The 16,882-nt window shown below is 41.1% G+C and overlaps 1 protein-coding gene across 3 annotated transcripts in view; it reads left to right on the plus strand.

Moving 5' to 3' along the window:
• The window catches only part of MARCHF8 (membrane associated ring-CH-type finger 8), an 84,780-nt gene that overhangs the window by 65,760 nt on the left and 2,138 nt on the right, over nt 1–16,882 (plus strand). For 2 of the 3 annotated variants that reach the window (XM_041461073.1, XM_041461074.1), the window contains 3 exons: nt 8,848–8,927; nt 11,990–12,170; nt 15,002–15,149. In XM_041461073.1, the coding sequence (XP_041317007.1) occupies nt 8,848–8,927; nt 11,990–12,170; nt 15,002–15,149 (409 nt within the window). Of the gene's footprint in view, nt 1–8,847; nt 8,928–9,245; nt 10,092–11,989; nt 12,171–15,001; nt 15,150–16,882 lie in introns of all 3 variants that reach the window. The other variant, XM_041461075.1, reaches the window with a different exon arrangement.

Genomic DNA, 16,882 nt, shown 5'->3' on the forward strand with positions numbered 1-16,882 from the left:
CTTTGTTGCCACAGTTTTAAGTGGCTGTTTGTAGTTACTTTTAATGAAACACTGAGTCATTATGGCTGCAACATAATAAGTATTGTGAGTACTTCTGGATCTAGGGAACTGTTCATGACTCTCCAGCAGAGGAGACAGTGCCTGCAAATACTATATGATTTATATGGGCACAGACAACATTCACTTTGGAGCCAAAAGACAGGATTACTGGATGTCCTAAACAGTGAGCAGGGCAACTGCCTGGTGGACAAGGTATTGACCAAGCTCTAGGTGTTGTTATCATGGATTGATAAGAGATCATTTTGCATTTGGCATCACAAAATGTGCATTCATATAAGGGTATTCATATTTTGAAACAAAAAAACTGTGTAAGTATAAATAGTCATGTAGGTTTTTTCTAAAATGGGACTATGCTGATGCCTTTTTACCCTAGTTCTTATCTTCTTAGGGATCCTTAATTGGATTTTCAGGTTTTGTTCTGCAGAGGTAGTAGTTTTGCCATTAAGTGTCATTGTACTTTCTCCAGAGTGTCTTAAATTAGCACAAACCTTTTGGCAGCAGCACTTTGGTACCCATATGAATCTGCACAGTTCATTCTTAATTCATCAAGAACTGGTAATGTGGCAGTGTAGTGGGAAGGACCTTACACTCTGGCAGAGCTCTCCCTGGGAGTGCTGGCAAGTGAGACATCAATATTTACATTCATCTTGAAGTGCTGAAACGTTCAACGTGACTGCTGTGTGTTGCAAAAGCTAAAGGTCTCAAGGGGACCAAAAGTCATTCTTGCCAGTTTAATGGAGGAGACTTTTTGGTGGCAAAGTTAGCTTCCCAGAGGTGTTGATGTTCTTACTGCACCTGTGTCACCTCTGCATGATCCATTCTGTGCATCTTCTCCATTGTGGATATAAGTTCAAACAAGGGTAGAGGGTGAAAGCCTCATCAGTGAAGTCAGCCCCTGATCTGCCTGTCTGTGCATCCAGGCAGTTCAGTGCTAAACTGCAACAATTACTTTGTGGTTGACAGATGTTTTGGCTGTTGCATGCAATTTCAAATGACAAATCATGAAACATTGTAGTAGTAGAATGCTGCATGGAAGCTTAAGTACATGGAAAATCTGTCTTCAGTTGGGAGTTTTAATAGAAAAGGGTCCATTTTTTTATTCAGGATACCATAGCAACCTGGCCAATAAGGCAGATTGGGTACACATTTCAAGTATGGAAATGTTTGGCTGCCTGTATAGCCCTTTCTGAAATTCACAGGACTTGTTGATCCAACACCATTTTAAAAAGAGCTTTTTAACCAAAATTGGGTTAAATCAATTACATGCTTCATATCCAGATGTGTTGAAAATGTCTGTGTGTGTGTGACAGAAGTAATGGTCATGCTTTCTGCATGACTGTTTCAGCCATTGTTTTTCTAAAAAAATCTAGCTTACAGCACAACAACATAGCAAATCTGCTACAAATTCTTGGCACTGGCACTTGAATCAAAGCCTTACTGGTGCTGATATGTCATTATGAACCCGCTGTGATTATTACTCTGTATCTTTCCACTGCTCTCAGTTGCACAGTGCAATTTGAGTGGAAAGGATTGAGTCAGAACTCAGCCTTTAGCCAAGAGAGGATGCTGTGTTACTTAGTGTGATCAAGGAAAGCAATGCCCATGGGCTTAAAGTGATCGGGGAGGGAGGTAGACAGATGGTGCTACTGAAAATGTAATCAGCTGGTAGAGGCAGCAGGACCTCTCTGAATGTAGACCCCCGGTGTCTGGGCCAGGTGGAGCTGCCCTTTGGGAGAAAGGGGCAAAAAGGCAATTCTCCAAGAGGCAGATGATAAGAGAGGCAGAAGAGATGCTAGTACATGTGTCCAAGCCATGAAAAAGCAATCACCTGAATACTTGGCTAGGGATGAGGCCAGAAAGAGCAGAAAAAGGAGCAGGGAATAAGATGAAGGAGGATCTTCATATGGTGTCATTAGGCTGTGTGCAGTATGTTGCACACTGGGGGATGTGGCATTCCTCCAGGCCCTTCTTTGCTTTTTTGGTATATATATTTTGAACACTCCTTTTAAATCTGCTACATGTAAAACATGGAAATTTCTGACATCTTTTATATTTATTTTGAAATTAAAAAAAAAAACAAACCAAACATTGAATGCAGATTTAATTGATTTAGTCATAAGACTTGAACACAGCCCATTTTCCCCAACTTGCCCTGTTCAGACACATAAACAGCACTGATGCTGATTGAAACAGCCCCAGTTTGCACAAGGGAATACAGCCCAGATCCACATCTCAACTGTTTACCCTAAGCCAGCATTTTTTCCAAGCAGCCACTGATTGCTGCGAAGTGCCGTCATCATTCAAGCCCTACAGAGAAATAATTAAGCTTTATAGAAGCTTTGCCCTCTAAATATAAAAGAAATTGACCCTAACACACAGCTAGTCACTGGGAGCAGCTAAAAGTGGGATTTTCACAGTAGTGGTAATTCATGCCCTCAGTTCATAGATAAAGGAATTGTGCTTACAAGCAGATGAAATGAGGTCACTTACAAAGCTGGTCTCTAATAGTTATTCTCAAATCAGTGGTATTGTTTACCTATAAAGTATCTGATATATCCTGAAACTGATGGTGTGATGTCTGGACATACCTTCAGGTCACCTGTGTGCTGTTCTTGTCCTCTGATTGCTTTGGAAGGTTGATTCTAATGTCTTATTTTCACAGCCCTCCAAGGTATAAACTTTTAAAATGCTAACACTGGGATCACAGCAAAGGAATCAAAAGTGTAAATGCTTTGTCTTTTCTGAAGGCCTGTATAGTTTTGTCTTTTGAGCAGAAGCATGCTGTAAAGTATTAGATTATTCTTAGGCTGAATAGCAACCAGTGCAGACACAAAGTGGTAGCCTAAGCTTGCTATGAAATTTAAAATCCATTTAGGCTGTTCATCAGCTTGGAACAGATTTAGAAAAGCGTATGAATACACACGTCCACTGTTGCCTGAAGCTTTAATGGATTCACTGAAGATTTGTCTGTAGAAAAGTAGTCCAGGTTTTTCAGTTGCAGAACTTAGCTATCCTGTAGTCCCTCAGATGACCAAAGCTTACTGAAAAATCTGTTTCTCACAGGTGCTCTGTTCAGGTTCATGAGCCTGGGGGTAGGGAAATACGAGTTGCTTAAAAAAACTCTTCTACTGTGTTACTGGGGAAGGGAAAGACATGAAAAATTGTATAGTGTGAAGATGAAAGTATACTCTTTCACCAGTTACAAGAGCAAGTAATCTCATGCTGGAGCACAGTGCAGTCATGTTTGTAAGGAATGTGATAGTCTCCCTGTGCTGTGATAAATTCCCTCTCCTGGGGCTGGATTCTTTCTACATATAGGTGTGAGAGCACCCCATTAAGGAGGAACCTGCAGAGGTTTCCTTTCCTCTTTTGTTCCCTCAGTACATTCAAGGTATTTTGAGGAAGATTTTTAAAGACAAAAAGCCATATATGCTTTTTTTTCTTCTCCCTGCAGATCCTGTGCAGTTGTTGCTGGGTTTAGTCAACATTAATCCTGTGCTATAGGCAGGTTGTATTATTCTTGGGGAGATTTTGAAGGGATAGATAGCCTCCTTTCTCTAGAATCTTTAGCTCTGGAATCTCTAGAGAAAAGTTCCTGACACAATCCTCCTTTAGATTTCTTTAGAAATAATAAGGGAAAGCTGACTTCAGCTTTGCTTTTAGTTGCTAGACATAGTTTTAATTATAGTCATATACATTATATAAAGTATGGAAGAAAGTTCTTCTAGCAGCTGACTGCTGGTTCCTATCAAATTGTTGCCAAAGTTACATGGTGGAGTTGATTGTCCTGAAATTTTCAGATGCCTCTTTCCCATATCTGCAGTTTTTTAACCACTCTCCATTTTAATAATTAATCTTAACCCTCTCTAAAGACACTTGATTTTAATATGCTCTGGAAGTCAATATGGCATGAATCTGGTTGTGAGAACTTACTGGAGAAGATCAGAAGTTGCAGGTTGATCCTGCCATGTTGGTGCAAAAGCTTTCAAAACCAGCCTGTCAGTAGGGCTGTCACATCACCCAGTCTGTCCATAGGTGGCCTGTTCTGCCTATCTCAGGTGTCAGGTTTGTCCACTTTGGTCTCCTTGCACTGCCTTGGTGTGCTGGCACTGCTGGAGGCCTCCTTTGGCATCTGCTCCACAGATGAACTTCGGAGACTCTGGAACTGCAGTGCACTTTAGCAGGAGCCGTCAGCCAGCGCATACATGGAGCACAGTACTTGCTGAAAGCACTCAAGAGCACATAAAATAAAGGCAAGCCCGTAATCAAAATGCCAGGTTGAAATTTGGGTTGTGGAGTGTTTCGCTCCTTGCTCTATTGCTAAATTTGTATTGGCCTGAAGCTCCCTGTTCTGAAGTTCCTCCTAATAAAAGACTTAAAATTGAGCTTCTTTTCACTCTTTGTCTGCACAAAAGAGAGTTGTGTTCTATTATTAAATGTCCATAGTTATTAATATGTTTGTTCCAGATCCTTAGCAGAAACTTCTAGATGTTTTTGTAGCACAAGTAGTAGTGTCACAGTATTATTCCTAATCATGTGGCACCTAGAAATGACGAAGTTTGCATGTGGGGGGGAAAACCTTTGTTTGATTTCTTTAGACTTCCAATCAGTTGAAAAATTCTGCAGGAGTTGTTTCTAATTTTTTACCTTCAATTAATAATTTAATTCAAGTTTTTAGGATGTGACAGGCCCTGTTCTTTAAAATGAGATGTAATTGCTGTTACTGAAGTGCAGCCCAGAGTGAGACAACAGCAACTATATGCAGAAGTGTCATCTCAGATAAGCAGGATATCTTGAAATATACCCAAGCCATTGGCATGTTCGCTATGGCTCACTTCAAAGATGCCTTTATTTTCTTAGGCAGGTTGGGTTTTTTGGGTTTTGGTGTGCAGCATGTAATCAAAGGTATGTAATAAGAAAAGGCTGAGTTCTTGAGTTCTCTTAGCAATAGATAACACTGTTCATGTGGGGGCAGAATGAGAACGTATATACACACATATATATACATATATATGTGTATATATGTATGGGCACCTGCATATATGCATATTAAAAAATGTATATGCTCCTGCTGACAATTCTTCAGAGAACTGCAGTAATCCCAGGAATTGTTACCTTCAAAATTGCTGTGATTGTCAGCGTACCAGTGCAGAAGGCCATGCTGTGACCTCAGTGAATTGCATTAGATAGGAATGTCAATATACACAATTAACTAACTATTGACCTTTAGTACTGAGCTATTTTAGGCAACCAGTCAGGCTGTACTGAGTAACTCTCAAGCACATGGCTCCAAGGCTTGTCACTGGAGGTGATGTTCCTCCATGTGAAGGGCATGACAGTCCACAGAGTTTCAGCAAGTGATTATGGGGTTAGAAGGGTCAAATTCAAGCTGTCAAGGATTAGGCTACATGTCACATATGAACATGGCAGAAACCTCCTATGAGAGGGAGTGCTCTAAAACCAACTGCTGCTATTGCCATTATAAATACCAGTTTGGCCAAAGGTGCTGCTACCTGGGAGGCTGCTGCTGGGGCAGTAAGGGTGGTGTGTACCAGAAGCTACAGAGTGGAGAAGGCTTTGACTGCTTATTTTCCCAGCCTCTTCAGAGCTGAGCCATGTGTGGGAGCAGCATTAGAGCTCCAAGGTAGCTGGACCTGCCTGTTTCATTCACCCATCACCGCCTCTTCTTCACCATGTTCTGTCCCGAGGCTGCCTGTATTTCTTCTCTTCTGTGGCACCTCTGCCTGAAAGCTGCTGTGTGTGAGTCAGTAGACCCAGGTGAGCTGGGAGGACTGCCCAGCAGCAGTGATGTGTAACCCTGCTTCTAGGTGTGGCAGAACTTGGTACTTAGGCTTTGGGCAGCAGCTTGCATTTTACTGTTCTCTTGTCAGGGAGTTGTGCTTCACTGTCGGAGACTCATTGCTGTCACTGACTCGTGTTCCTAGGGAAGTAACTGGCATTAAAGCAATGGTTTGTTTTACCTCACCTCACTATCCTACTCTGAGTTGCAGTGCACCTCTGTAAGTTTCATGAGTAAAAAGCATGGGACAAAAGGAGGACAGACTGAGTGACTGGAGGCTCATTGAACCATGGCTTTTGGTGGTAGCCACAGCTTGTTTGAACCAAGGGTGGTGCATGACTTCCTCCAATGATTTGTTGTTCCTTTTTGCGGTGCCTATCCAAGTGTGTTAATTTCTGTTCATAGTTTGGTTGCACTTTCATTATGCATGAAAATAGAGAAAAGTGTCTTTTCTTCTGAAGCAGAAAGATGGGGGGAAAGGAAATGTGCCTCAGATGCTGAGTTTCTGTAAGCCACTCTGAACAGTACTGGCATCTAGAAACAGAATACTAAGCTTGAAATGCAAATTAAATTCCACGATTTCTTTTTTGTCCCAGGCTTTTGATTTCCCAAGTGGCAAGACTCTTGGTACCAGACAATTGGATCAAGAAACCAGTAACATGGTTCTGGAAGGAAATTTTGGATCACTGATTCTAGTCATCTTCTATTAAACTGTCACATCATACATTCTACTGTCCTTTTTTTGGAAAAGTTCATTACTAAACTGAAGCAGCTGAGAGATTGCATTCATTCTTCGCAGGTTGCCTTCTGTGATTTGCTCATAACATAAAACCTGAGACAGATTTATTAATTGATTTGTGACTTCACTTCCAACAATATACAGCTCTGTCTCTGTGGCAGAATGCAACTTGCTGTTTTACTGGTTTAATATTTTGTTTTTAGAAGATTGCTCAATATGTCTTTCAAACTATTTCATTATTTTAGTTTTATTAATTTGCAGAGTGAAACAGTTTATCAGTAAATTAGTGTCAGATCTTTCATAAATTGCCAGACTTTGAGTTAAAAAAAAGTTACTGCACAAACCCTTATAAAAGATAGGATGTACCTGCTTTTAGGAGACGTTAAGCATCAAAGAGAGAACAAATTTCCACCAAGTACCTGAATTCACATCACTGCATGGTCAGAATCCTGTGTCATTAGCATGTGCAAGTAGTGTAAAATGTAAAGAACTATAGTTTCCTGGATAAAGCCAGTAATTGATCTTTGTCTTTAATTTGTTTTGTCACAGTCATTACATAGCTCAGTTTGCTTTCTGGCCCAAGGTTATTCTACTGGGATTTATTCTATACATGCACCCAGCTTTGGGTAAGATGGGACGTAAATTACAGTGTCTTACTAAGAGTTAAGAGCCGTGTGTCTGAGTCTTGGCTGAGTCTTGCCTTTGATTCCTGCAGACCCAGCTGTAAATGGATACCTGTTTTTTCAGTGTCTGTGCACCTGAGGTCTTCTAATGTGAGGGTATATACATTGCTGTCTGTAGTGATGTTGACTAGAGAAATAAAACCTTAAAATATGAGTTCTGTGACAAGGAAGGTGATTGTTTTATCTGTATTTATAAAGGAGCATGGTTATGTATCTTCTCTCACAAAGAAATAAAGAGTATAATGTGTGACAAGGAACCCTGGTTTGGTATGGCAGTATAAAAGCCTGTGGCAGCCTTGTTTAAATATACAGTAGGGGCTTTTAATAAGTTAAGTATAGAACTGACAAGTCCCAAGACAGATAGAGTGTGTGTTGCAGCATGATCAAAGCAGTGATAACTGCTGGTGTCTGAAGCTGAAGCACAGGGCTGGGCACAGCATGCTTCTGTGGTAGCACACCTCTTGTCACCTGAGGTCTCCCTGGTCTCGCTGTCTGCAGTTGCCTGACCCAGGTCTCTGCTGGCACTGCTGGTTTCTGTGCAGCCCAGTATGGAGATGACATTTCTGTTGTTCTGCTGACTGCATTGTTCTTTCCTGGGTTTCAGGCTTTGCTGTGCAGATCAAAAGAGCTGTAAAGCTTTGTTTGAATTTCGAAGTGCAAACAGTGTTTTGCAGCAGTGGGTGAGCAGTGCAGCCTGTCCAGCAGCTGTGGAACATGGGAGACCCAGGTTTAAAGATTCTCTGTTATGAGGTTATTAATGCAGGTCTCCTCCCCACAAAAATCTCCAGGAAGAGTTGAGAAGTTTGTCAAAGTGATGCGCAGGGTTCAGCAGCAGAAAAGGTCTTTAATAACAGCCAGTAGAGTGACAGCTGAGACAATGCTCATTCTTAGCACATTGAGTTCAGATTTGTCTATTATTTGCAACTTACAAATATGACTACTGCCACACCTTTTGTCCAGTATGGATCTTCCAGGATGGAAGCTCAAGTAAGAGCAGGACAAAAGGCCTCAAAAAGTACACTAAGTACTCCAGGGAATGGTGTGGGTTGGCAGATGGTGCTCATGTGCATATACTAGTGAGGAATATAAGTCCTCAGGTTGCGTTTGAGTTACTGAGTTACTGCCAGTTCTGTTTTGTGAAGAAAACCCCAAGCCTCTAATCTCTTGCCATCATTATTAGAGGAAGGATTAGCTATTACATGGCAGCTAAATTCCAACTAGTTTATACACACACTTCCATCTACTTATTCTAATTACTGTAGCATTGCTCATTTCCTGAGCTATTGTTCTGTGCAGTGTTTGACAGCTGGCAGGTTCCACTCCAGAGATGTCTGCAGTTGACCTTGGGGTAAAACCTTTCTGTTCTGATCACTACTTCTCCAGGGATGAGATTCTGTGACCTTTCTCGCATTTAACAGTAAAGTCACTTTCTTACTAGCCCTTGAGTATCTGCTGTAGAGTGATATCTGACTCCATATGCTGTGTTTCACCCTGAAGGTGATTGCTCTGCATACTGACTCCTGACTTGAGGGTGTTTTTGTTTGTTTGTTTTAATTTCACTGCAGGCTGGAAGTCCAACCTCTGTTTCTGCCCCTCATAGCTTCTCTCGGACTTCTGTTACACCATCCAACCAGGACATCTGCAGGTAAAGTGTGCCATTTGCATGGCTGCCGTGAGGCTCAGACGAGGTTCAAATTAAGGAAAAGCAAAACTGAAAAAGCATGTTTATGGGGAAGTAAGCGATGTGGGGTTCCTACTTGAAGCATCCCATTTGTTTGACTCGACTGCTGTCTAACACTGCTTTGTTAAATCCTACTGACTGTTTGGCCCTGCTATGTTTGCCATTCCCACACTAGCTGTAATTCTTATTTCTTCACTTTTAATTATACATGTTCTCTTTTTTAATTTTGTTTTGTTTTGTTTTTTTACTTTCTGTGCTTTTATTCCACTATTCTGCATGCAGTTCCAGTGCAGTGTTTTCTGAGTGTTGTCATCACAGTCCAGTGCAGTCTGCTGTTGTCTTGAAAAATCCGCACTGCCCGAGCCCTCTGACACAAGGGGTCACTGTGACAGTAATCTGTCAGGACACGTTACATGCAGCAAAGAGAAACTCCCGTGGGCAGGATCGGGGCCAGGCACTCAGGTCTGCTAAGAATGTAAAGCCCACCCGCACCCTGAAATTCTCCAAGTCCCTCAATGACGTGGACCAGAAGGCGCAGAGCACCAGAGAGTGCTTTGATTATGTGGAGCGAACACGCTCAGAAGGCAAACTGACCCTGAATCAAGAGCAGTGTTTAAGGATTAACAAATTTCATCTTAAAGAGAGGAAACCGCTGAATCTCAGGCCTCTTTCTTTTAGCAATTCTAAGCACTCCTATATCCCTTCCCTTTCCAACTACTCAAGTGCATCGGGAGGAGCAGAGAACCACAGCGCTGTACATATCCCCCTGCTGGAGGACAAGGTGGACCATGACTCCTCAAGGAGCAAAAAACTGTTGCGTTACCTTTTTTCCTTCTCCCACACCTCCAGCATCAGCAGCCTGCATAAATTTCACGAACTGGAGAGCTATTCCAGTCACTTCCAAGCTGACAAATCCTCCAGCATGCTGGTGGAAAGCACAGACTTCTGCTCTGATGATATGGGAGATGATGACGTCTTTGAGGACAGCACCTCAGTGAAACTCAAACCAAAAGAGCAGCGGGCACCACTCTGTTCAGTTGAGAAGGACAGTGACCTTGACTGCCCTTCCCCCCTCTCAGAAAAGTTGCCCCCTCTGTCCCCTGTGTCCACATCGGGGGATACCTGCAGGTTGGTTTACCAGAGAACCACCTACCTTTTTAACCCTCCCATGTGCGGTGGTGACTGTTCTGCTTTCCCCTGCCTTTGTGCTGTTTCTGTCTGTTCTTTTACCTTGCTAATACAGTATGTATGATTTGGAGCATGCAGCCTTCTCTCTGCTGTCCTGCACCCCTCTGATGCACTTAACAAGGCTACTAAGCAAAATAACTTCTGTGGAGTCAAAGAAATTCTCCTAAAATTTATTTCAGGTTTGGGGTTCTGAGATATTTTATCAGTGCCCAAACTGGGAATACTATGAGAGACACAGCTACACATCATAAAGGTCAAGCTGGACATGTCTTAGCTTTTAATAAGCAGTGTGTTGTCCTGACAGCACTGCTAGTTTGGTTGGGGAGGTGGGAGGGCAATCAGGAGGAAAACAGACTGCTTGATAATTGCTTGTGAGATCAGGTCAATATAGCTTTAGATTTTTTTTTTCCCCTCTCAGTTTGTATCCCACCACACTTTTTTATTTGTTATGGGCTTCCTGGTTGTCTTGGTCAAAGGGTATCTGAGCGCTGGCTGTTAGTGGTAGGCCTGTTTGATGTCCATAGTGTGAGGTTCAAAAATTATGGATGTCCTTGTTCCAGCTACAGAGAATTAATCATGTGCACAGGTGTCAGGAACAACAAGATCTGGACTGTCTTCACAGTGACTTGTCTGCTGGTCTGCACTGTCCCACATCAGAAATGTGCTTGAGGAGCAAGAGTCATCAAGTTCAGGAGCAAATGTTTAATCCTTCTACCTAGCATTTTATTGTCCTAGTCTTTCACCTCCGTAACAGCAGTTCCTAAAGCTGCCTTTGTTATTACTTCCCAATATTATTTGATTTCCCCCCTCATTACCACCATATCTAGTTCTGTACTGGCTTACCATTAAGATGCTGTTGTAATCCACCCATGCCTTCATTTCCACTTGGCAGCTATCAGCAAGGTCACAAGAGGCAAGATGCTACACATCAGTATGAGATTTCAGTAATAGACAGGGATGGCAGCAGGCCAGAATGTACTTCACATATGCTTAGTAACTTGTATTCATTCCCTGAGCTCCTCACCATCCCCCTTTCAATTCATGACCTCTTCCACATGGTTAGAAGGACTTCACGATGCTTGATGCTACCCAGGGGTTGTGTATAAATTGAATCTGGAAATCAAATGTCAGCAGCTGGTAGTAACTCTTTATCAGATGTCTTTGCTGTTTGCACAGTTAGACTGTGAGAAGAATAGGGAATTTTGCAGAGCTGATGCTTCCTTAACAACTCTTGCTAAGTCAGATATGGAGAAGCAAAGCCATTTAGAGTAAGTGTGTTTTGGGGTTCTGATTCAGTGCTGTAGTTTTGCATTGGAATTAATCACTTGTGTAAAATCCAGGCTGTCTAAATTAGTTGTTCATGATCATGGGATGGACTGTTTCGCTATTGGTATTGGAATTTTGTTTTATCTTCTATTTCAGACGGTAGTACATGAGTAGCTGTACCTCTCTGTGCATTTTTTGTCTGGGGAAGTGCTGTCTGATCTGTTTAAATGCTATTTGCAGTTAAGTGCTATTGGTGTGGGTGAAACCTTGTCATTTCTTGATCTGTTTTTTCTTTCAGGTACTGCATTTCTGTCAGGCTCTATATGTGTGCATCATCTGTGAGAAAGCAGCTGTCTAGTTATCTGTGTCTGTGCTTAATTATTTCGTGCCTGTGTATGTGCTTGTGCAGCGATTGAGTTGTTTAGTTTTAGCTCTTTGTGGAACACATTCCTTTGATTTATATGTCTCGGGATCCTCAGTGAACATCCATGTGTGATCATAGATATTACATGGCTCTTCCACATCCTTTCTGCTTCCTTTTCTCCTAATGAGCAGCTTTGCTTCTGATTCAGGATATGTCACTGTGAAGGAGATGATGAGAGCCCTTTGATTACCCCCTGTCACTGTACGGGAAGTCTTCACTTTGTGCACCAGGCCTGCCTGCAGCAATGGATCAAGAGCTCGGATACGCGATGCTGTGAGCTGTGCAAGTATGAGTTCATCATGGAGACAAAACTGAAGCCTTTGAGAAAGGTAGGCACAGGACCTGCTTCCCCGAGAGCATGCTTTGTTAAACAGAGATCCACTCTGGAACAGGCTGTGCCCATGAGCCTGCAGCACCCACCGTGTATTTATTAATGGTTTTGTGGCTCCTTAGTAAGTCTGGCCAGTCTTGTATAGGTACAAAAGGATTTGAATTAACACCCTGGCAAATTCAACATCACAGGAACCCAGCTCTGATAAGAGCTATTATAGCCCAGCAGCTTTCTGTGTGTATATGTGTAAATATATAGATGTATGTGTGTGTGTGAATATATATATATATATATATCCATGCAACAATCTGATTTTTTTCTTTAGATTTTACAGCACAAAACTCTACAGTTACCAGTATTTTTTTAATGGGGAGCTTTGTATTACTGGTAGCTGCTTTAGTTTGTGGCTCTCAGATCTGCACGGCTTTTAAGTTCTCTTCAAAATATGAGGATTTCACATTAAATTTACTTTAAATCACACTTCTTGGATGTAATTTAGTTAAAATTTGTAGCTTTCCTTTTCTCTTTAAAGGATCAAACTTAGTGAAAATAACACATTGTAAGTAGAAGGTGGTTCCCTGTTAAATGTGTTTTCATTTTTACCTTTACTTAGGCTGGGAATGACTAGAACCTGTATTTTTGTTTAATAGATAAGTGTCTTTCATAAATCTGGTGACTTAAAGAATAGGTGCTTCTATCCTCATTTTTTTCTCCCACATCCTCTGAGCTTTCAGTGTCAGTTGTCCTGACATCAAGATTTTGAGATGGAAGTCATTGGTGTTCTTAGCACAGACAAATCTTACCATATCTACCAAAGTGGAAGAGGTTAATAATGATAACTTCAGTCTGGAATTAGAATAAATGAGAAACATTAAATTCAGTTATGATGAGCCTAAATCATGTAGGATGAGAAGTTTGGACTGCAGCTGTCCAAAAACTGTTATGAGAACTTGTCCAAATCCTAGAAGTGACTTCTAACAGAAAATAGAGCAGATTTCAAAGACTTCTTAATTTTTCAGAGAGATGTACTGTCTGCAAAGTGTAGAGCTTAGCATGTCCAGTGGACAGTCTAAGACTGTGGTGGATCATTGCCTTCTAAAAATGCAGATTTTGGCTTTGTAGCCCCTTGGCACAGAGTGTAGTTGTTTCTGAGCTGCAGTATTGTTCATCGTAAGCTTTGTTGTCTGCACAGGCAATACTTTGCACAGCCCAGCCATAGGACAGGAAAGAAATTATTCTAAAGAATCCAAAGAAGAGTTGCTATAGTTTTCTGTTGACTGCTGGCTTTTTTCTGTGCTCACTCTGCCTGAAGTGGGTGGTGAACATTTTCTGAATATTTGTGCCCTGTGGGGAAAAAAAAAGTGTTGTGCACCTTCAGAAATGAGTCACTCAACATCATTAGTTATATCTGAACAGGTCATCTGTGGGAAGCAGACAAGTTGCCAGAAGGTAGGGATAGAGCCATAAATAGAAGGAGTTTGCCTCTCAAATACATACAAAGAGTCCTTTTAGAAGTTCAGCTGCAGCAACAAAATAAGATGCCTCTGTATCTTCGACTCAGCCTTTATGGTAGCCTTTAAGTCAGGAGAAAATAGCCTGGAACTGGTGAACATGATCAGGAAGGGACAAATAATAGGGCTTCTCCTTTTCTGTAGGGTAGAAATGGAATTAAACTTCCTTGGCATCTTAAGGTTGTATTGCAGAATTGGGCTGTTCAAACACTAATTTACTAAGGGAAGAGAGTGAGAACAAAATGTGTCATGGCTCAAATGAAGAAAAGGGCAGACAAGAGAGAGATGCTTAATTTGAGAATTTCAATGAAAAAAAGAGACATTAAATCTAAATTTTCTCCTGGGTTTTTTTGGGTTTGTTTTTTTTTTTTGTTTTGTTTTGGTTTGGTTTTTTTTTTGGTTTTTTTTGTTTGGGTTTTGTTGTTGTTGTTGTTGCTTGTTTTAACAATACTTGAAAAGTCCAGAACTGCTGACTGTTTTTAGTGGGAAATGTCACATGCTGTGTCATCAGAATAATACAGCAGGGACCTACAGATTTGAGTTTCCTCTCTGGGCTAGTGTGCAATTTTTAGAATATTTTCTGTTTTGCTTTTCAGTCATCTCTCTTGAAGCAGTGAGGTGGTGCAAGCTGGTTTTGTGACTGTGGAGCCAGCAGTTCACAGGAGATATTGTCCAGCAGAGCCCAAGCTGTGGAACAGAAAAGAGAACTGTAAATTAGTCAAAGCACAGGTCCTCCTGGCTCTGTAAAAGCATTTGCAAATAGATTTAACATGGTTGCTTTTTAGCAAAATAATTTGATTAATTTGTACTTTCTATCAAAATGCAACACCTTTTTATAGAAGCAAAAGCAATTTTCTGTTTAAAATACAACATGCAAAGGGAATGTTTTGTCCAATCTTTTTTCTAAAATGATTGAAAAATACAGCTTTTTAGTACAAGAAGCCTAGCATGTCATTCCTGGAAGTACTCAATTATTTTGCCATGTTGAGGTTTGGACGCCCACATAACTAGAAATGTGGCTTGGGCTGACACAGAGTATGTGTCTGTTGGCAGCGCAGAGATGATCACAAAGTCTCTGTGTCATGTTTCAACCATTCTCATTTTTGTGGCAGTGGAAGCAATAATTCAACATAATGAATGATTTCAAGCATACACATGCTGTGACCAAAGCAATGATGCCATTTGACTTCTGGAACCCTTGTTAGAAGGAAGCTGGTCTCCTGCCTGGGTTTTGTTCTTATCAATGTTATCTTTTCATACTGTCTAGTAACTACAATAAACTCCTAATCTCTTGCTCTGGTTCCTGGTTTCTTGCCAGTGGGAGAAGCTGCAGATGACAGCCAGTGAGAGGAGGAAGATCATGTGCTCTGTAACATTCCATATCATTGCCATCACCTGTGTTGTGTGGTCTCTCTATGTCCTGATAGACAGGACTGCTGAGGAGATTAAACAAGGACAAACTACTGGTATGTTACTTGCTTATCTTCCCAATTATTCTCTTGGAATAATTCTTTACCCTGATTGCAGAGAGGATGTGGAACATAAGTGTTAAACTAGTCAGCTTTACCCTGGTGTTGGGTTGGTTTAAAAACACAGTTCTAAAATTATTTAGTTAAATCAGTAAATTAGCCAGTGAATTAATCTGTGGGTACTTTTTAAATCTATTTCAGGTCAATTTAGTTTGCAGTTGTGAAATGCATGGATATGAGAGCTAATCAACTGTAGCCAGACACAAAGTTGCACTGCCTCAGCAAATTTAGGTCTAAATTTGTAGATAAGGATATAAGCATTTGTTTGCTGCTATGACTACCTTTAAAGTGGGCATAACTGGAACTGTTTTTAAAAAGAGAAGAAGTAAGAGGAACCTAAATTCAAATCTTTGAAGTAAATCAACAGGGTTTTCTTTCCATCCAGTCATCTGTGGGGTGGGTTAGTCATCAGTGAGAGCCATGTTAGGCTGGGAAAAGCTTTATGAGTGATTGCACTTGAAGCAGAAGAAATTCAAGTTGAATATTAGGACTCCAATTTGCACAACTGAGATAAGATGCTTGCAGTCTTACCAAGGGCTGCCACCCCAGCAGTGGTACCTTAACTTCTTGAATAGAAGGTTTTCTTCAGTATGTCAGCAGTAAAAGTACCAAGCTGAAATGCGTCTACACAGGTATGCTAGGCTGTGGATTTGCAGCTGTCACAAAACTGTTCCTCAGGCAGCTGAGCCGGAAGATGGGGTAGAACGGATAGAAGCTGTTAGAAGGCAAGCTGTCCTTGCTTGCAGAGCACTGCGTGCCAAGTGGACATGCAGGTGGAAAATGTTTTGCTGGTGATTGAACAGTGTCCTTTGGGGAGATGGTTGAGCATTGATAAACCTGTAAATCCACAGAGCTGTTACATTCTCTTCAGAGCAGAATCATTTGAAATTAAAAAGTTACCCTCTCATTTCTCATTTAGGCTATAGCTGCATTGTTCACGACTTCAGTCAGGAAGCTGCTTTCAGTGAAATCTCTTAGTTTCTGTTCCATCCAACCCCATTTCTTCCATGAACAATGAACATTATTGGCCTTTCGAAAGTGTAAGGTTTCCATATGATAATGAAAAGGATATGTTTTCAAAGCTTTATCATCTCCAGGTTATTTTTTCCTGGAAATATATTAGATGAACATAACTAGGAGGAATGATGTGAATATTTGGTACGTACTATAGTGCTTTCTTTCCTCCTTTCATTTGGATTCTAAATCTAGGGAGTGCTGTAATGAGCTGGGGTATGCAGGAAGTGTGTGTGGATATATATTCATGTCCACACAGGGGCAAGCATGTGCTGTCAGTGCCTACAGACAGCATCAGACAGCTCACTTTTGAGTCAGAGGGTCAGATATGAATCACAGGTGGGATTTCATCAGCAGTAGGGCTGCAATGCCCTTTGTATTTTGGGACTAAAATATTTTAGTTCCTCCCTCACTGCCATACCAGGCCTGTGTCTTGGTTAAAACCTTGAAGAGTTGGAAAGATACGATTTTATTCTCTGAAAAACCTGATAATGGTTGATTCAGCATAGTTTCATATCCATCTTGTGATGGCATTTATTTTAAAGAGGCTGGAGGAATACAGGACCTATGTAAGCAGAATATGTATAAATAGAATAGTTTTTTAATTTAAAAGTGGTTGATAGAAATGTAACAAGATCCACTGTCTAAATGTTCAA

The sequence above is a fragment of the Pyrgilauda ruficollis genome, unplaced genomic scaffold (assembly GCF_017590135.1).
Source record: "Pyrgilauda ruficollis isolate IOZ18807 unplaced genomic scaffold, ASM1759013v1 scaffold15, whole genome shotgun sequence".
In the NCBI taxonomy this organism is placed as follows: domain Eukaryota; kingdom Metazoa; phylum Chordata; class Aves; order Passeriformes; family Passeridae; genus Pyrgilauda; species Pyrgilauda ruficollis.